At 50.1% G+C, this 21,071-nt stretch overlaps 1 protein-coding gene across 1 annotated transcript in view; it reads right to left on the bottom strand.

Annotated features, from left to right (window-relative positions):
* Positions 1-19,682, bottom strand: part of LOC102916912 (blood group Rh(D) polypeptide) — a 37,878-nt gene extending 18,196 nt beyond the window's left edge. The window contains exons 1-3 of the mRNA XM_076565385.1: positions 19,505-19,682; positions 9,496-9,679; positions 3,631-3,781 (exon numbers count right to left, since the gene is read on the bottom strand). Of these exons, the coding sequence (XP_076421500.1) occupies positions 3,631-3,781; positions 9,496-9,679; positions 19,505-19,649 (480 nt within the window). The 5' untranslated portion in view covers positions 19,650-19,682. The remainder of the gene's footprint in view (positions 1-3,630; positions 3,782-9,495; positions 9,680-19,504) is intronic.
* Between the last annotated feature and the right edge of the window lie 1,389 nt (positions 19,683-21,071).

Here is a 21,071-nt window from a genome sequence, read left to right as displayed (position 1 = left end):
CAGACCATCTTGTCCCCGCCCCCACACATCCCCGCACTCGAAAGTACTAAACAAACTCTTTCCCTCTCTGCCTCAGAGATGTGACGCTTCCCGTTCATCTTTCTGTGTTATCAGTTTTCCCAGATTATTCTAAGTGATATGCAAGCATCACCCCTCTTAAGTAAACAGTTCCCCTTGCCCTCATACTGTACCCCAATATCTGTTCCATTTCTCTGCTTCTCTTCTCCTCTCTCTAGACAAGGCCTTCTGTAGGATCTTTGTCTGAGGAGACATGAACAGTGAACAAATGTCTTCCATCTCAAAGAGGCCACCAACATTTATTCTCTCTCTGTCTCTCTCTGTCTCTCTCTGTCTCTCTGTCTCTCTCTCTCTCTCTCTCTCTCTCTCTCTTCATCTCTCTCTCCCTCCCTCCCTCCCTCCCTCCCTTCCCTCCCCTTCTGGCTAGTCTTTTGTCAAGTTGACACAAGTTGGAGTCATCAGAGAGGAGGGAGCCTCAGTTGAGAAAACCCCCCACCGATTGGCCTGTGCATTTCTTGATTAGATACTGAAACAGAATCCTACATTAGTGAGCACACTTCTCTGTCATAAGCCTCCTATTCATTCTTCTCAATAGATATTACGTCTAACTCCTTGGACTCCACTGTGCTACTAACATGGATGGTTAAAGTGCATAAATATTTTGTGGGGGTTTAAAATGTAAATTTCCAATGTCAGCTCTCTTAAAAGAGTCACTCAGAATTAATTTTTTATTTGATATATAATTTTTATGTTACTGTATCTTTTTAATAATATGCTACTACCAAGACAAAATCATGCTAATTCAATGAATATAGAATTGTGTGTTTGAGCAACAAGTAACAATAATGTCAGACCAGCCTTTTTTAAAGTAGGATACCTCAATGCTCTGGGTATTCAACAAAAATTTAAAGGTAGTCAATAGAATTTTGTAGCATTCCCTATCCCCCTTTGCTCTATTTTATGTCTTTGAATTATTGGCAAGAACCATGGTGTACTATTTTCTTGATTCCTAGATTCAAAACTTCATATCTGAGTATAGAGCATGGAGTAACTGTAGAAGCCAAGACAGTATACCGGGACCCTGGTGGGGACTCAGGATGCGAATAGGGAGGTACAGGTGACAGGAAGTGATGTAGAAGGGCCCAACTCACAGTGGGTGGTGCCACATCTGGCATGTGGCCCTGGGTTCTATAAGAAAGCAAGGTGAACAAGCCAGTAAGCAGCACCCCTCCATGACCTCTGCTTCAGTTCCTGCCTTGAGCTCCTGCCCTGGCTTTTCTTTACGATGGACGGTAAGCCGTAAACTGGAATAAACTCTTCCTGACCCAAGTTGCTTTGGTCATGGTGTTTATCACAGCAACAGAGACCGACCAAAAGGGCCTGGAAAGACAGCTCAGGTTAAAGCACTGGCCGCTCTTCCAGAGGTCCTGAGTCCAATTCCCAGCTCCCACATTTCATTACTGGTGGCTCACAACCATCTGTAATGAAATCTGGTGCCCTCTTCTGGCATGTGGGCATATGTGCAGGCAGAACACTATGCATAACAAATAAATTTTTAAAAATTAAAAAAAACAAAAAAAAACAAGCCGGGCGGTGGTGGCGCACGCCTTTAATCCCAGCACTCGGGAGGCAGAGCCGGGCGGATCTCTGTGAGTTCGAGGCCAGCCTGGGCTACCAAATGAGTCCCAGGAAAGGCGCAAAGCTACACAGAGAAACCCTGCCTCGAAAAACCAAAAAAAAAAAAAAAAAAAAAAAAAAAAACAGGCTGGAGAGATGGCTCAGAGGTTAAGAGCACTGACTGCTCTTCCAGAGGTCCTGAGTTCAATTCCCAGCAACCACATGGTGGCTCACAACCATCTGTAATGAGATCTGGCGCCCTCCTCTGTATACATAATAAATAAATAAATCTTTAAAAAAAAAACAACAAAACCATAACTAAGATCTCTTGCTCTTTCTAGTTTGGTGTGTGATGTGTGTATGTTGGGAGGAAGTATATACATATAGGTGGGCAGGTTCATGAAAGCAGGCCCGAAGAGGACAGCACATGTCCTGCTCAATCTCTCTCCACCTTATTTCCTTGAGACAGGGTCTCTCACTGAGCCTGGAGCCAGGACAGCAGCCAGTATGTCCTAGAAATATGTCTATCTCCACCACCCACAGTTCTGGGGTTTCGAGCACATGCTCAACTGCACCTAGATTTTGCAAGAGTGCTAGGGATTGCACTCAGATCCTCATGCAGTGCAGCATCACCCTTACCCATGGAGCCGTCTCTCCAGCCCACCCTACTTCTCTCATTTTGAAGAGCTGTGTCTTGTTAGTGAATTAGCACACTGAATCCTCAGACCTCTGAGGCGGTAGCATCACCCTCTTGGGGCAACCGGAGAGCCTAAGGCTCCGAGAAGTTATAGTGATCAGTACCACGGGGACTCAGCTGGGGGAAGAGCTGGGATGCACACCCTGGTCTGACATGAAGTCCAGGGCTTTTTCTCCTGACACTGGCTGAGACTCTGGTGCCCATGTGGCCTGCTAATGTGAAGCTGGGTGGTTTGGGGTAGTTCCTTCCCATCTCTGGGCATTGGCTTTTTCATTCTATGAGGTGAGAAGGCCAGCCCTATCATCACTCCGGGTCATGGCAGGGTTAGGGCAGAGGAGCCAAGACAGCCATTTGGACTGGTACTCCTACAGCGGCTTCAAACCTAGACTTCCAACAGTCTCCCCCAGTGAGAAGGTTATGCCGACATCATACCAACACACAATGACTGCTTTAAAAGAAGTCACTCGGACTGGGCATGGTAGCTCATGCCTTTAATCCCATTGCTCTGGAGGTAGAGACAGATGGATCTCTGGGAGTTCGAGGCCAGCCTGGTCTACAGAGCAAGTTCCAGGACATCTAGAGCTGTAATACAAAGAAACCTTGTCTCTAAAAACAAACAAATAATAAAATAAGACACTCACCATGTAACTCACTGACACTGCCATGATGACTCTGTCATGGCTAGTCTTGGGTGTTGACTTGACTACATCTGGAATTAACTAAAACCCAAGAGGCTAGGTACTCCTGTGAGCAATTTTTCTTGACTGGATCATTTGAAATAGGAAGATCCACTTTAAGCGCCAATCTTTCGAGATGGAAAAATCCATCTTAAATCTAGGCCACTCCTGGTGGCAGCCTATATAAAGTCATGGAAGAAAGAGCACTGGCTCTTGGTCTGTTTGCTCTGCTCTCACTGGCAAGTCCAGTCCTTCACTGGCATGAGAGCCGACTTCTTCGGGACTCTGGCATGTAATGAAGACCAGCTGAGACATCCAGCCTCGTGGACGGAAAAACTACTAGATTCTTGCACTATCTATCAGGAGACAGTCATTGTTGGAATAGTCGACTACAGCCTGTAAGCCACCCTGGCTAATACACTCCGGTTTTGTATGTATCCCATAATAATCTTGTGACTTTCAAGGCCTTCACTTGCTGTGTTTAACGTTCAGTGGAGTCTAACCACATTCAGCTCCACTTGGGGCCTATCTTTATTTTTAAAACTCCAACACTTCCTCCAGGTGGAGCAGTGTCCCGCCTCCCCACCTTCTGCACAGTCCCCTCGCAGCCCTGGGACTCACCTGGAAGACCTGCTTGTCAGCAAACCTGGTGGCTCCGAAGGCCGCTGTCTCCATCAGCACCATCACGGCCAGCTGCACCAAGTTGGCCTTCCCGAGGACGGCCCCGGCTGAGATGAGCACAGGCATCGTGCTCATGGTGGCTTTCCGGATGCTGGGGGATGGGGAGTGGAGGGAGGGGAGAGAGAGACCCTGTGAGGAAGAGTCCCTCTCATTCATCACGTCTCCCCCACAAGGGGGCTGCTGCAACAGAGTGGGGGGGGTCTCCTGCCCTGCCCCTCACAGGGGCTGCACCTGCGGTCTGAGTTTTCTTTGCACACATCCATGGTGCAGGGAGGCTCAGAGGCTCCAAGTCTCTTCTACAAATGTCACCGGGATTCAAAGTGGCTGCTTCTTCCTGACACCGCTGTCTGTATTTCACCCTCAACCCCACACTTCTTCTTTTTTTTTTTTTTTTTTTTTTTTTTTGGTTTTTCGAGACAGGGTTTCTCTGTGTAGCTTTGCGCCTTTCCTGGGACTCACTTGGTAGCCCAGGCTGGCCTCGAACTCACAGAGATCCGCCTGCCTCTGCCTCCCGAGTGCTGGGATTAAGGGCGTGTGCCACCACCGCCCGGCTCTTTTTTTTTTTTTTTAATGATTCTTAGGTGCATTAGTATTTTGTCAACAGGTATGTCTGTGTGAGTGGCAGTTGTAAGCTGCCATGGGGGTGCTGGGAATTGAACCCAGATCTCCTGGAAGAACAGCCATCTCTCCAGCCCAACCCCCACCCCCTGCTTCTTTTCCTCGGTCACTATGCTCAGATGCTCCATAGAGGGCGCGCTGCGCCTGCCAGCCCGCCAGAAACCTAATTTCTCTCCTGGGGTGGAGCCTGGGTTTGGAAGTTTGGAAGTAGAATAAGCCTGGCTTCCCGTCCCAGCTCTACCACCCAAGCAGCTACTTCATCCCACAAAGCATCCACCTGTAAAATTTGGATGGCCATATTTGTTCGCCCGGGGAGGGGTTAGAAGGAAGTCTGTGTAAGTGTATCTACTGAACACAAAGACTGGTAGGCACTTGAGGAGGGAATTCATGAGCAGAGGCTGGCGTCATGAGGACTGTCAAATCCTTCCTCCCCTGGACAAATGTGCAGGCTCAGTGTGGGGATTTGGGTAGAGAAAACCTTTTTTTGTTTGTTTGTTTGTTGTTGTTGTTGTTTGTTTTTTGAGACAGGATCTCTCTGTGTAGTTTTGGTGCCTGTCCTGGATCTCATTCTATAGACCAGGCTGGCCTTGAACTCACAGAGATCTGCCTGGCTTTGCCTCCCGAGTGCTGGGATTAAAGGCTTGTGCCATCATGCCCAGATGAGAAAACCATTTCTCTTCAAAGTGCCTCTGGTTTGGCTGGAGAGAGACAGGGTTTCCTGAGACAGCTGTGCCAACTGGACTTATCATGGAGGGCTTCCTGGGGGAGGTGGCACTGAATTGGGCCTTTTCCTCTCCCCTGAAGCCTCTTCTCTCTAGGATTTAACCAAGCTGAGATCCAGATGCTGATAAGATGTCCGAGGTTAATACGGGTAGTACTAGGTTACCACAATGTCCCTCATCATGTACAAGAGGGCACGGAGCTGGAAGGATGGCCACTACTACCTCCTGGTAGCAAACATGAGGTTCAAGCCCCGCTGGCCTAGATCGAAGACCATGTCCTCCAGCTGAACACAACCTCCCGGTCTTTACTGTTGCTGTTCCTGAGGCCCAAGGATGTGAGGGAACGATAAGAGAGGGACATGGGGAAGTGGACCAGGAGTGACGATATATGGGGGAACTCTGTGTGTCGTTGCGTCTAGACAGGCTACGCTTGGTAGGTGAGTGCTCGATGCATGGACATGCTCAGTTCAGAAATTAGTGGGCCAGCCATGGCATTTCAGGCCTGTGACAAGCGGCAGCGGGAGGCAGCAAGATCCTGAGATAAGGTGCTTAAAAGGTTTGACTCAGCCACGTCCTGACAGTGGGACCTGGGATGCACTCTGTGCCTCGGTGACTTCGAGTGTAGGGTAGAGGTAACACCTGGGAAGTTCCAGTCAGAGCAGAATTCATGAACACACGTCAGATGCAACAAGGAAGTTGGTCATTGCCAGGACCTTCTAGGGAGAATCTTCTAGAACCATTCAGGGTATATTAAAAGTATATCCAGGGGGCTGGAGAGATGGCTCAGTGGTTAAGAGCACTGGCTGTTCTTCCAGAGGACCAGGGTTCGGTTTCCAGCACCCACATGGCGACTCACACCTGTCTGTAACTCCAGTTCCAGGGGATCTGACACCCTCACACCTTGGAGGCAAAACACCAAATGTACATAAAATACAAGTAAATAAATAATGCTGAAAATAACTACATCCATGGAACCTGGTGTGTGGCTCAGTTGGCACAAAGCCCTGAGTTTGACCCCCAAGTACTACATACATAAATTAGGTGTGATAGTGCACCCCGTAACCTTAGCACTCAGAAGGTTGAGGCAGGAGGATTTGGAAGTTCAAGGCCAGCCTCAGCTCAAATAGTGAATTTGAGACCTGTCTGTGTTACGTGAACCTATGTCCGGGGGGGGGGGGGGGGGGGGGGGGGCGGGGAAGGGGGGGAGAGTCACCAGTGGTGGTGGATGGGGCTCAGTAGCAGGTCTGTCTAGCATTTGCAAGGTCCTAGTTTGATCCCCAACACTAGGTGTGTGGGGTCGTGGAAATCACTCAGTGAAGGGCCCTTTGTTTTCATTTTTATCCCAATGAGCGTTTACCAAGTTCTTACTGTGTGAAAGATTCCAAGGCCTCTGCCCTACAAGGACTCATTTGGAGCCCATTTGGTACCGAGTCAAGTTGTCCATGTTTGAATCAGGCCAGGCAGAGAGAGGGGTCTCTGTCCCTAATGCAGGGAGCAGGGCAGGCAAAGCCCACTAGCCCCGCCTGGCCTGACAGGCGGGTGGGTACCACTGTTCAAACCCACAAAGCCAGTGCCAGCTGAGTCTCAGCGGGGAGGATGGATCCAAACAGCCTTTGGTAGGATGGTAGCTGGGTAGCAGGTCCCTGTGGACATCACAGGGGAGCAGTCCTGAAATGTCCCTGTTCCAGTTTGCTTGTGTGCCAAGGCTAGCGTCCACATGACCTTAAACCAAGGTAGCAGAAACCTCAGCCCAGGGCTGCCACAGTAAGAACCCCCAGGGTGTGTCCTTTGACACAACCCAGGGGGTATCCAGTCCCCACAGGCAGTAACTCTAAGTCTCGGCTGGCCTCACACTCACTATGTAGCTGAGGGTGACCTTGAACTCCTGATCTTCCTGCCTCCACCTCGGAAGTGCTGGGATCACAGTGTGCCATCAAGTCCGGTTTTTTGCAGGGTTGGTTGGGACTAGAACCCAGGGCTTTAGGGCTTCATGCACGTTAGGGAGGCGCTCTGGTAACTCAGCTGCAGCCTCTCAGCCCTCTAAACCATTTAAAAAGGAACGAACCATTTCACACCATGACTGCTCTCGAGTGCATGGGAAGGCTGGAAGTTAAAATTCGGTGACCCCAGCCACGTGTCTTACCCTCTCAGGGCCTTTACTTCCTTACCTGTATATGAGCTTGAACCTTGACCCTAGATGTGCTAAACAGAATATTGGTGAAGTGTCTGGCACAGTGTTTGGGGTCACAGAGTTCACTGTCCAAGGACAAGTCCCAGAAGGCTGAGCAAGGGCCTAAGAGGGAAAGCTGGGATGGGCCTTGTCAGGGCCTGAGAAAGTCCCAAGATGTGACTCTGAATCATAGTGATTCAGGGTTGGATAAACAACAACAAAACTTTCTTTTTCGGGGGAGTGAGGGGAGTTGAGACAGGGTCTCACCATGTAGTCTTGGCTGGCCTGAAACTCCCTATGTAGACCAGGCTGGCCTTGAACTCACAGAGATCTGCCTGCCTCTGTCCCCCAAGTGCTGGGATCAAAAGTGTGCGCCACCACATCCAGCCAACAAAACATTGTTAAGGAAAATGTCACCTAGTTCTTTCTATCAAGTATTTAGTGCCTTTTTAAAGTAGTGTAGAGCCCCACATGAATACTCATCTGTCTGTGATGGTTAGTTTAGAATCATCTTGTAAGAGGGAATCCTCAATTGAGGAATTAACTCCATAAAGGGCATTTTCTTTCTTTCTTTTTTCTTTTCTTTTTATCTTTTTTTTTTTTTTTTTTTTTTTTTTTTTGGTTTTAGAGACAGGGTTTTTCCTTGTCGTCCTGGCTGGGCTGTCCTGGAACTCGATTTGTAGACCAGGCTGGCCTCGAACTCACTGAGATCGGCCTGCCTATACCTCCCAAGTGCTCGGATTAAAGGCTTGCATTGCCACCACCCAACTAGGGTCATTTTCTTAATTGCTGGTGTATGTGGGGAGACCCACCTCTGAGTGTGGGAGGCCCCTGCTGGTATGAACCCAGAGACAAGAGACAAGCAGGAGGAAGCTGATTTGCCTCTTGCTCAGCCAGTCTTCCTCCTTGCTGCTGCTGCTTCCTTCGCTGATAAGAGAACCGGCATTTCCAGGCTTCCACTGTGGACAAAGGACCAGCCACTCTCCAGGACTGAGCAAGTACTTGGGTGGTCTGCCACTGGAGTGTGACAGCCAGCCACTGTGGGACTACACCAGCTAACTGCAGGGGCACCCAGTCTCAAGGATCAAGTAACTACCATGTTCTCTGCCCCTCAGGTGTGAGAGACCTGTTATTATTGTTGTTGTTTTCAAGACAGGGTTTCTCTGGGTAGCCTTGGCTGTCCTGGAACTCATTCTGTAAACCAGGCTGGCCTTGAACCCAGAGATTCGTCTGTCTCTGCCTCCCTAGTTCTGGAATTAAAGATGTGTGGCACCACCTCCCAGCTCTATTATTATTTTAATGTAACCTAATTTGATAAATTCCTATATATGTGTGTATATATATATATGTGTGTGTGTGTGTGTGTGTGTGTGTGTGTGTGTGTACGTGTATGTGTGTGTGTGTACATATATTCATCCTATTGGTTCTGTTCCTCTAGAGAACCCTGACTAATCTGTATCTATTAATCATCTCGTCTCTATTAATCATCTGTCAGTTATCAATCTGATTTTCCCCTATATAAACATCATCCAGGTTAACACAGAGAATTTCACTGAGCCCACAGATTATGTGGTGATCCTTCCTAATCCATACTCCCCTGTTCCCCGGGTAACCACTACTCCAATGTCTAGCATCTCAAGTTAGCTTTGCCAGTTTGTACGATCTCATTTAAATATGTCCACCTGGATCGATGTTAGTTTAAAGAAAATATAAGTGTGATTATTTCCTGTCTACCGGCATCTCAGGACTGAGTCTTCCTCCTTCCCTCCTCCCTCTTCCTGTCCCTTGTCCCCTCCTCCTCTCTCTCCTTCTCTCCTCCTCTGCCTCTTCCTCCTCCTCTTTTTGTTTTCTCCTTGCAGGCTGGGCATGGACCCCAAGGCTGTTGCCCATGCTCGTCCACTGCTTCCCCTCAGAGGCATGCCGCCAGCCCAGCCTTCTTTCTCTTTGAGAAACTGCCTCTCCAGACGACAGTGCTGTGTTCTGTTTTGTTTCGTGTCTGGTCTTTTTCTCACCTTTTCTACTAACTTGTGTTCATTGTATGCCTTTATACAATCAGAATCATTAATAACACAATAGGGAGAATCCAGGGAAGACTGTAGCTCCAGATGCCCAGGGTACCAGAGTGGGAATGCCCAGCAGAGCCCAATTAAATTAGATTTTTGTGTCAACAATGAAAAGCTTCTAGAAAAAAAGTATGTCGTAAGTATTTCGTGATGTCAGAGCTAGAAAAAGAGATGCCCTGATCTTCTAGAACCTTCCCTCTCCACATTCTAAGCACCCAAATAACCCAGTTACCTGAGCAGACTGAGCGCATCCTTTTGGGAGGTCCAGCTCAGGAAGTGGTCCAGCAAGACTGACGCCTGCACCCCGAGGGCCAGCATGAAGAGGTTGAAGGCCACGCTGCTCCAGCTGTGTCTCCGAAAAGATGAGGAAAGGAAGCCAAAGCCCAAGGCTGCCATGAGGGTCAAATCCTTGATGACTGAAAGGGAAGGGGGGATGGTGAAGAAAGAGGGAAGGATGAGAGATGGACAGAACGGCCACTGGAAGGGACATCTGAGAGCATTTACGGGAACCTGGTCAGATTGCCTCTCTTCTTTGGGCCTCAACTTTCTCATCTGAAAAATGGGGCCATGACTACTGAGCACACAGGGCTAAGGCAGCGGTCGTTGGTAAAGCACTTCAGGCAGATGCGAGAGCACAGGAAACTTTGGTCAACGGTTAGGAGGAACAGACACAATACCATGGACAAGGGCAGCTTCGGGGTTCCTGCTTGGCTCATCACTGGCCTTCCGTGAAGATAATTGCTCTGGGGTTGTGGGCAGGCTTCCACCCTGGTTGTACACACAACCTCAGCAGCTGAGCAGTCCAAGTGAGACAGAAAAGAGAAGGCAGAGGTAGCCTCAGAATTCCTGATGCACAAACCAACTCATCTTCCTAAGAAGCAGGCAGAGCTGGTGAGATGGATCAGTGGGAAAAGGTACTTGTCCCACAAGCCTGGGGACCTGACTTTGATCTGAATCCACAGTGGAAGGGGTATATGACCTCCTGAAGGCTGGGCCCTGACCTCTTCCACACCGGCACATGCCTGCACACATTCAACAGGCACATACACACACATACAAATAATGAAAGGATTTTTTTTGTTGTTTGGTTGGTTTGGTTTTTCGAGATAGGATCTCTCTGTGTAGCTCTGGCTGTCCTGGAACTCACTCTGTAGACCAGGCTGGCCTCGAACTCAGAGATCCAACTACCTCTGCCTCCCAAGTGCTGGGATTAAAGGCATGCACCACCACTGCCCGAGATAAAAGTTAAAAAAGAAAGGAAGAAAGAAAAAGGAAGGAAGGAAGGAAGGAAGGGAGGGAGGGAGGGAGGGAGGGAGGGAGGGAGGGAGGGAGGAAGGAAGGAAGGAAGGAAGGAAAAGAAAGAGAAGTAGTTGGCTCTTTCCCAGTTCTTGTGAGGGACCTGGTGGGACAGTAGAAAATGCCTTCCCTGCCTCAGGGCCTGAACAGGAACTACTGAGACAGGTTAATGCAAAAGTCACTCCTGAGGCCCCTGCAGAAGGATGAGGGGGATACTTTTAATGTGATTCTGGTTTTGAAAAAGAATTAGCACATGTATTGCCGAGGGTTTGGGTAGACTGGGCACTTTCTGGATCTGGTTTGATCTAGAATTCAGCCTCTCTGAGCTTTAGAGGAACCTATGTTAAATGCATGCTAACAGCCAGTGACGCTAACCTTAACCAGCAATGTGACTGGGCTGAGAGATGTCCAGGAGATCAGCAAAGTATCTCTGGACAGTTAACAGTGTCTTGGTTCCTGTCCCCCTGGCCCGCCCTTCCCCTCTTCTGCTTTTCTCAGCTTCCTAGCTGCTTTGAGGTGAGCAGCCCTGCAACATTGTGCCTTCCTCCATGATGTTCTGTCCTACCACAGCCTGGAAAACAACAGGAGCCAGCTGCCCACAAACTCAAAAGTGATCTTTCCACCTTTAAACTGTTCCTTCTAAGTATTAGCCAGAACAATGAAAGAGTCCAACCCAGCCAAAGTGGATTGCTTTACGTAAACATAAACTCTCTCCTGTCCTTTGGCCTTTGGTGGAGTTTCATGAATGTGGAACCCACCACAAGGAGGAGCTAAGCAACCTGCCTCCTGTAGAGCAGGGCCTCCAACATTGATTGGAGCCATCCCCCAGCTTCCACACCTCTCTCTTCTGGTTCTCCAGGTCTCACCAGTGTTCCACCCCCTCATCAGACCCCTGCGACGAAATGGGATGGATGATGCATACATAGAAAGGCTGTTTTACCAGCAGACATTGACCGTCTTCCACATGGATGATGCCTGCACAGAATTTTCCCCACCTTGTCATCTGGGAGGCTTATTTAGCAGATACTCACAACTCTTTGTCTTGATCTCTTCTTTTCATCAGTATGAGTTCATGCCAACACTTTAAAACGGCCTCTAGTTGCAACTCATTTCCCCACCATAAAACAGATCGTTGTAGCTGGGCGGTGGTGGCGCACGCCTTTAATCCCAGCACTCGGGAGGCAGAGGCAGGCAGATCTCTGTGAGTTCGAGGCCAGCCTGGGCTACCAAGTGAGTCCCAGGAAAGGCGCAAAGCTACACAGAGAAACTCTGTCTCGGAAAACCAAAAAAACAAAAAAAAAAAAACAAACAAAAAACAAAACAAAACAAAAAAAAAACAGATTGTGCCCTTTTATTATTTTAACATAGTTTGCCTGCCATGGTGGTGCAGACTGGTGGTTGAAGAGCCAGAGGCAGGAGGATCAGAAGTTTAAAGCCAGCCTGGGATACACCTGCGGGGGAAGGGGCTGGAAAGATGGCTTAGTGATTAAGAGCATTTTCGGCTCTTGCAGAAGACCCAGGTTCAGTTCCCAGCATCTGCATGGTGGCTCACAGCATCTGTAACTCCAGTTTTAGCGGATTTGATGTCTACTTCTGGCCTCTGCAGGCACTAAGCATGCACGTGGTACACAGACATACAGTAGGCAAACTACTCACACATATAAAATTTAAAAAACATTTAACACCCCCCCCCACACACACACACAATTATCACCAAAACCAGCTCCAAACCACTCTGAGGCTTTGGCATACTAGGAAGGAGGGGGGCAGCTTGAGGACAAAAGCCATCAGATGTTGCTCCTTTGTCCTCTGATTATAATGTGAATATCTCACCAGCCTCTGCGGTGGGCTGGCTCAGAATTCCAAAGTCCCTGGGTGGCAGTGTATGTGTGCCTTTACCTTTGACCTCATGCACAGTCTTCAAAATGCCACCCAGGACAGTCACAAAGATCGCAGAGAGGCCCTCCCTAACGGCTACACCTAAGATTCTTCCTAAAGAATATTCTTTGCCACGGCTGTCTCGTCACTAGTGCAGTGGGGCAGGCCTTTCTGTCTTTGGGGAGGTAGCAGGATGCGCCTCTTGCTAGTTGGGTGGTTCCCTCACAGTTCCACAGGGAGTCAGCGCCTGGCAGAGGTTCTCAGCCAGCTCTGCAGAGAGCTTCCTGTCCATGGTGTGCTAGAACTCATCAGACATCTCCATATTGGGCCCCTGGTGTCTTTGGACTTGGCGGTGGCATCTGCTGTCCATACCCCAGCAGGCACGCTCTGAACATTCCCACCTCTTCCTCGTCCTCTTGGGTGGTGTGGGAGCCCATCTCCCGTCACACCGAGGGCAGTAGCGAAGGAGGCAAGGCCCTCAGGATCCAAACTGTCAGGTCCCAAAGAAACCCAGACAAATGGCTCACTGAGGTGCCTATTAGCAAAGGCCAAAGCATAGGCTGGCCGCCAGGCTCACTCAGTACCTGTAGCTCCTCTCTGCTCGCTCTTCTCATCCCTTATCCCCACTCTAACCCTCTCCAGCCCAGGAGCTTCCCTTCCCTTCCCCAGCTTCTCTTTCCTATATAACCCTGACATTTCGTGCTCTCTTGGCTCTCTCTGTCTGTCTTCCTTTGCTCTCTTGGCTCACTCGGTCCACTGCCCCCCCCCCCTTCCTCTCTCACCTTCCCTATCTCTTCCTCCTCTCATGGCCTGGCTCAGTCTGGACCCTTGCTGATGCCCTCCCTCAGATCCACAGTCAAAACCTTCTCAACTGTACCTTGGATTGGTCATGTTCTCGTTTTCCCTCACAGACCATCTACTGTGGAATCACCTCACCTCGTGGTCGTTACTGCGATCACCTCAGTATAAATGGTGTGCTGGCCACTCCAGCCTTCCGTCTGCACGACCGACCACGGTCACAGGCAGAGTAGAGCCCTAGAGGACTCGGCCATGTGACAACCTGCTTAATTGCACTTTTGGCAGTTTCTTTCCCAAATCCCGGCCAACAGAATGGCAAAGAATGGAATTTCTGGTGAGACATATTTCCCACCTTCTGTGCAGAGTGAGACGTTTCCAAATGATCTCTGGGGTGATTTGGGCCAATGTGATGGGGAAGGCACTCTTGAAGCTGCTTCTGTCCAGGGCCTGGCATGTGGAGTTATTTACCATCAATGAGGACAATGAAACTCACTTCCATTGGAAACTCACCCCCACCCCCAGGGTCTGGCACAGGCCTTCAGTGGGTGAGGACACCCCTAGGATGCAGGAGGTGGCCAAGGATCAAGGACTGCCCTAGGATCTGGTGCCTGAAGAGTTAGCCTTCAGGAGACTGCGGCCTCTCCCCTGCCGTGGGAGGACAGATGCAGGGTGGGTTCCCCTTCTCCCCGTCCATCTTCTTGGCAGTACGGCAGGGTGAGGGGAGGAACATGGCATCCTTTGCACATCCTCTTGGGATGGTTCAGTTCCTCAGAGCCAGGCAGGAGCTATGTGTATGAAGGTAGAGTGCGCATTGGGGAATGAGAGCCTTGGCCAAGTGAAAACCACGTCCCCTGGAAATATCACAGCTCAGCTTTCTGTTGCACACTGCTCTTAGACACACCTGTCTGTCACTTTGCAGCATGCCCGATGCACAGGAGTCAGAGTCACTGCAGGTTGGGAGGGGACTGATGGAGCGAGACTACTCAGGGCCACACAGCACACCTTCAGTGAACTCAGCTCTGAGCTGGTCCAGAGTGCCTTTCTGCCAGGGAGGCTGTCTCTCTGGTTTTCACCTTTGTCGTGCTAAAGGATCTCAGGCAAGTCTTTTGCTCTTTCTGAGCCTCAGTTTCCCTCTCTGGAAACCATAACATTGGGCTTGATAGTCTCTGTGCCCTTATAGCCCTGGGACATTCTGAAGGAGTTGCGGGGTGGGTGGGGTGGGGGGTGGGTGGGTGGGGCGGTTAGAGAGGAAGAGGGTAGAGTTGAGCCTGAAGGTCAGAAAATGAGAGGATGGGGCGAGGTGAGGCATTTCCTGGCCCAGCTGCACTAATTCCAGGTATAGGGGCTCGTGGCCTTCCTCCCCTGGGCCTCATAGGGTCCCTGAGGAAGGAACTGGTGCCTTAGGCTGGAAGAGACTTAGTGTGGCAGTTTCCAGTTTCACTGTTTCGGGAACCTGTGTGGTCCAGCTCTTTATCTTCAGCTAGAACATCTGGCTTCCCATCGCCAGCCCCCTACCCCGCCCTTCTTCCCACTTCCTCTCCAGCATCCTGAGGCTCCAGGCTCACACTCCCTCTTCTCAGGGTTCACTCCCGCCCCTTCCCACCCCCACCCCAGGGCAGAGTCTCACTCAGAGGCTGGGGCACCTCCATGGGCGTCAGCCTTGGCCTCTCAGAGCAACTCTGCACCAGGGCTGATAAACTAGTGGATTGCAAGGTGTTTGGTGTGATACGGAGCTGAGAAGACTGGGCCGCGAGAGGAATTTCACTGCCTGAGTCAGGCCTTCTGGGAGGCAGTCCCCAGCCGCCTCACAACCGGACCCACCTCTCAACCTCAGTCCGTGAGAATCTCCGTTTGCCTTTTCTGTCTTACAGATGGAAGCCAGAGGCACAGGTCACACAGCTGGGAAGTGGTGACAAAGAGATTCGAACTCCACACCCCCTTGCCTCTTCCTCCCCACACAGTGTGACCTCCGAGTTTGGGGATAAGGCCTGGTTCTCTCCGTGCATGTGTCACAGCTTCCTCATCTGCAAGGTTTTGTGCCGTGACCGGAGCACCCATGCCTGCCTGCCACACATGACATGCATTACTTTGGATGACAATTGCTTCTCTGTGCCCATGCATTGGGATAACTGCAGGTCGGCCCTTGAATTTGTCCACCCCGTGCCCTCTCCTTTCCCCTTCTGGTCCTGCCCACCCACTCTCGTCCTGCTAGCCTAAGGGAACTGGACAGACAGCCTCTGTGCCATCTCCTTCCCCAGAGTCTCTGCTCCCTCCCATCCCCCACCATCCCCCCAGCAGGAGGGGAAGAGAAACAGAGCTGCGTCCCTGAGATGCGGGGTGTGGAGGACTCCCCACTGGGAAATCCCTCTTGCTTTCCCATAGCCCTTTTCCCTGCCCCTGAGGAGAGCAGGAGGTTTACACAGCAAAAGGCCCAAGAGGTAGCTTCAGGTTGGCAGCCCTAGGACGGGCTGTCGGTGGAAAACTGTCCCAGTACGGCCCCCAGGAAGCATGCCTCTGGATGCAGGCTGCTCCCTCGTGAGTTTGACCTTGTAATTAGCTTTAGACAGTGGGGTCTCAGTAGGCATCTGACAAACACCTCCACTCTGTTCTCACTTGCTTCTGGGACCCCTCTGCTGCCATGTGAAGTCTGGGCTGGCCTGATGCTCCCAGCTGGTACCAACTGCCTGTCATGGGGAAATGAGGCCAGGTGGAGCCATCTTGCCCCAGTAAAACTTCCAGGTTTTGAATAATTGAGTGGCCCTAAGTGACTGCCAGCTGAAGCATACCCACTCGCTGAGCCACAGAATCATGGTGGTGGGTAAACGACATGACTGCTATTTTAAGGCACTAACGTTAGGGATGGTTGTTACGAAGCTATCGACGACCGATACATTCTGCTTCCCTTAAGCATTTCACGGACATCTCAGCCTCTAGCCCAGAATGAACGCATCAGTATTCATTTACATCACATCTGTGTTTGCGGCGTTTCTTATCTTAAGGACTGGCACAGTGTGGCAGTTTGAATGAGAATAGCCTCCACATGCTTGTCTGTTTGAAAAATTGGTCCTTCATTGGTGGATCTGTCTGAGAATGGTTGGGAGGTGTGGCCTTGTTGGAGAAGGTGTGTAACAGGGTCAGGCTTTGAGGCTTCAAACGCTTCCTGCCATGCCCTGCTGCACTCTCCGCTGTTACAGGGTCAGGCTTTGAGGCTTCAAACGCTTCCTGCCATGCCCTGCTGCACTCTCTGCCCCCTGCTTGAGGGTTGAGAGGTGAGCTCTCAGCTGTTCCTGCTGCCACATCTTCATGCCCCCAATATGGACTCTAACCCTCGGAACCATATGCCTAAGTAAATGCTTTCCTTTAAAAGTTGCCTTTGTCGCTGGGTGGTGGTGGTGCACGCCTTTAATCCCAGCACTTAGGAGGCAGAGCCAGGAGGATCTCTGTGAGTTCGAGGCCAGCCTGATCTACAGAGTGAGATCCAGGACAGGCACCAAAACTACACGGAGAAACCCTGTCTTGAAAACCAAACCAAAACAAAAAAGTTGCCTTCATCACGGTGTCTCATCACAGTAGTAGAAAAGTAATAAAAACTAATACACACAGCTATCATCCAATCACATGTCGAGCATTCCTGCCTCACCCCCCTTTTCACCAAGTGTAGGTGATTTCTATCTCCTAAATGGGTCTTGAATCTGACTCCTTGACTCTGCTCTCATCTCTTGCCTATTTGGCTCCATTACAGGTCATCCAGACATGGTCATCAGAGCAAGGAGCATGTGCCTTGGAAGGTACTCAAGACAGTCCTTAGAGGTTTCTGGAAGAAAACATTAGCACTTCTGGGTTTATTTTTCATCTAAAATATAAGAAATTGAAGCTGATTAGTAAGAAAAGTTGATGGTATTTATCTATCTATACATGTTATTCTTTCTTCTTCTTCTTTTTTTTTTTTTTTTTTTTTTTTTGGTTTTTCGAGACAGGGTTTCTCTGCGTAGCTTTGCGCCTTTCCTGGAGCTCACTTGGTAGCCCAGGCTGGCCTCGAACTCACAGAGATCCGCCTGGCTCTGCCTCCCGAGTGCTGGGATTAAAGGCGTGCGCCACCACCGCCCGGCTATTCTTTCTATATTGTTCTTTGAGACAGGGTTTCTCTGTAGCCCTGGCTGTCCTGGAATTCACTCTGTAGACCAGGCTGGCCTCTAACTCAGAGATCAAACCTGCTTCTGCCTCCTGAGTGCTGTTTTCAATCCTTTTTATTTACTCATTTAAAGATGTGTGTGTGTGTGTGTGTGTGTGTGTGTGTGTGTGTGTGTGTGTGTGTGTGAATGAATGTACGCTGTGTATAGGTTAACAAGGAACCCAGAAGTGGGCATTGGATGCCCCAAGCTGGAGTTACAAATATGCATGGTGGGAACTGAACTTGGGTCCTCTGGCTTTTAACCACTTCATCATCTCTCCAGCCCTATTTATTTATTTATTTATATTTCTTTTTTATTTTTTGGTTTTTCAAGACAGGGTTTCTCTGTGTAGCTTTGGTGCCTGTCCTGGAACTCACTCTGTAGACCAGGCTGGCCTTGAACTCACAGAGATCCGCCTGGCTCTGCCTCCTGGGTGCTGGGATTAAAGGCATGCGCCACCACCGCCTGGCTCATTTTCTTTTCTTTTCTTTTTTAATTTGGGACATATGGAAGCTAGAGGTCAGCCTGAAGGCATCAGTTTGTTTGAGTGGCTCCCACACCTACTGACTGGGGACAAGTGGCTCAGTCCCACTGTGACAAGGATCGTGAGATACAATGGTCAGGTGCATGCAACTAAATCCAGCATGCCTGACTGTCAGCCTGCTGCTGTGCCAATGCCTGCCGGGTGACCCTGGGCCAACGACTTAACATCAAGTACCTAGTTCTTCAGTGAGAAATGGAAGACACAGCGGCCTGCCTCATTGGGTTGTTGTGAGGGCCAATGGGAAGCTGTTTGAATAGTGCCTGGTATACAGCAAGTGCTCAATGAAAACCAGCTGTGTGCTCCATGTGTCCAGACCCCTCGGTGGGTGTGACACGGAACTGAATTAGTGGAGAAGCAGGAATGAACAGAATTAAAATGAACATCAGGTTGGATTGTTTTGTTTTTGTTTTTGTTTGAGACAGGGTTTCTCTGTAGAGCCCTGGCTGTCCTGGATCTCGCTCTGTAGACCAGGCTGGCCTCCGATTTACAGAGATCCACCTGCCCCTGCCTCTGGAGTGCTGGGATGAAAAGCGCGTGCCAGCACCACCTGGCTAACATTGGGTTGGCTTTAAAAGAACTGAATGAAAAGGAATTAGCACTGTACCCGGAGCCTTTGGAGGTACTCCTCTGCTTTGAGCTAATTGGTCAGTTTCACGTCATGGAGGTTCAAGCCCCCACTCTGCCAGGCGTGGGCTGTAGCTCTGTCTCTAGGACACCCTTCAAGAGGCCCAGCTGTCTACCGCGAGCAGCCCAGGAGAGGTTTCAGACATGTCAGGATGTTTTGTACAGAGGCAAACACACACCACTGTGGACATGTGACTTGTTTTTAGTTGCTTTCACCACAGCGAAACATAAAATAACCATCCTCCTCCTTCAGCCATTCTTCCTGGCTCTGGATTCCCACTAAAGTGGGCTTCCCAGCCCTGGAGAGGAGGCAGGGAAAGGGGAAATGGAGTATAGAAGAGAGCCAGCAAGGTGGGGGGGCCCTGGGGAGGCAGTGCCGGGGCTGTTTCTGGTAGAGGATCAGTGTGTAGATCCCAGCACCCCGCACTGGGTGCCTCACAACTATTGTAACTCCAGATCCCAGGGGATTCGGTGCCTCTGGCTCCCAAGAGCATCTACATTCATTTGCACATACCCACACACAGACACATATGCCCAACTGAAAATAATAAAAATAATTTTTTAAGAGATGAGTAAGGGAGAGACCCCACAATGACAACACAATGTGACAGTCATTGCCACAAAGGAGAGGAGAGAGAAGGGGGCAGAAAAGTAGAACATTATAAACACCACTTGCACAGGGAATTCAGGACAGTGGACAAACAGATCCCCTGCTCTGTGCCCACAAATCCAGGTGGGGCTCCTGGAAGAGACAAAGCCTGGACCACTCCTAAAGCCCAGTCCACACTGTTGGCTGGCCTCGGTGCAATCAATGTAAGGGCTGGAACCCCCTTTTGGGGAATGCTGTAAAAAGGAGCACCTGTGCCATTGGGGAGCCCCCAGACATCCCCTACCCCTGGCCCATCTGACCATCTCCCCAGGCTCCTCACCTTGATAGGTCACCAGGAGCTTCTGATCCACTTGGAGAGTGTCATAGGAGATGAAAAAATAGAAGAGAAGAGTGAAAGCCACCTGTAGCATGACAGCCCACAGGGGCAGGCAGCATCGGAGGGACGGTGGGTACTTCGAGCCCATCTTGCGCCCGTCGCTGTGCCCGGGTTCTGCCAGCACCAGTGTCCCCCACACCCACTTGAAGGACTGATAGGAGAGACACCCGCCAAAGGTCTTATCTCAGGAGGCAACGCTGGCTGGGCTGGCCTGCAGACAGCAGAGGGGCTTCATGGGAGGAAGAGGCAATGCATATTTATTTGACAGGGTTGTTCATTCAGACAGTCCTGGCTGGATTCCTGTTGGGAGCGCCTACTGTGCTCAGTTTTATTTATTTATTAAAATGACTTCTTTGTTTTCATTTTGTGTGCATTGGTGTTTTGCCTGCTTGTATGTCTGTGTGAGGGTGTCTGATCTGCAACTGGAGTTACAGACAGTTGTGAGCTGCCATATGGGTGCTGAGAACTGAACCCGGGTTCAGTTGAACCTCTGGAAGAGGTTGGATTCTGAGTAGAGAACTGAACCTCTGGAAGAGCAGTCTGTGCTCTTAACCGCTGAGCCATCTCTCCAGCCCCCTAATTTATTTCATGTTATTGGTGTTTTCTGACACAGGGTATCGCTCTGGAGCCCTGGCTTGGAACTCACTACATAGACTAGACTTAGACTGACCTGGGACTTGCAGCAATCCTCCTGCTTCAGATTCCTGAGTGCTAGGATTATAGGCAAGCTTCACCAAGCTTTGTGTGTAATTTGAAGGAGAGCAGTCTGTTCGCTTGACGCCCACCCATTCTTTATACTTGTTCCTTTGGGCAGAGCCTGTCTGGGGCTAGAGCTGATGTTGATGTTCTCTGGCAGAGTAGGAACCAGGCCCGGGGTTCAGGTCCCAGGGACTGTTTCGACAAAAGGGAAGGTGTCTTGGTTTCTTTTACTGTTGCTGAGGTAAAGACCTCTGCCAAAAGCACCTTGGAGGAGAGAGGGAATTTGGGCTCAGAGTTCAAGGTTCGGTCCATCATGATGGGGAAGCCAAGGCAATGGGAGCTTGAAGCAGCTGGTCACATGATGTGCGCAGCTAGAAGAGAGCGATGAATACTGGCTGGTGTTCAGCTCACTTTCTTCACTTACACAGCCCAGCCCACTCACAATTAAGATGTGTTTTCTCACGTCAAGTTACGTAATCAAGATAAGCCCCGCAGGCGAGATTCACTCACTCAAGCAATTGCAGATTTTGTCAAGCTGACAACGCCATCACAGGAGGCAATGGATCAACGTCCTGATTTCTCAAAAATGGGAAACTGAGGCATGGAAGTGACTTTAGATTCGAAAAACTTAGCTTTACAATTTACCCCACTGTGGGCTGGGGAGATGGCTCTGTGGGCATGAAGACCAGAGTTCAAATCCCCACCATCCACATGGAAAGTCAGGCATGGTAACAGCAGTGCTGAAGGGGACGGAGACAGGAGAATCCCCGGGGTTTGTTGGCTGCTAGCGCGGCCAGTCCCAGGCTCACTG

Source organism: Peromyscus maniculatus, chromosome 2 (genome assembly GCF_049852395.1).
Source record: "Peromyscus maniculatus bairdii isolate BWxNUB_F1_BW_parent chromosome 2, HU_Pman_BW_mat_3.1, whole genome shotgun sequence".
Classification (NCBI taxonomy): Eukaryota; Metazoa; Chordata; class Mammalia; order Rodentia; family Cricetidae; genus Peromyscus; species Peromyscus maniculatus.
Note: the sequence above shows the minus strand (reverse complement) of the source record. Positions and strands in the feature narration are given on the sequence as shown.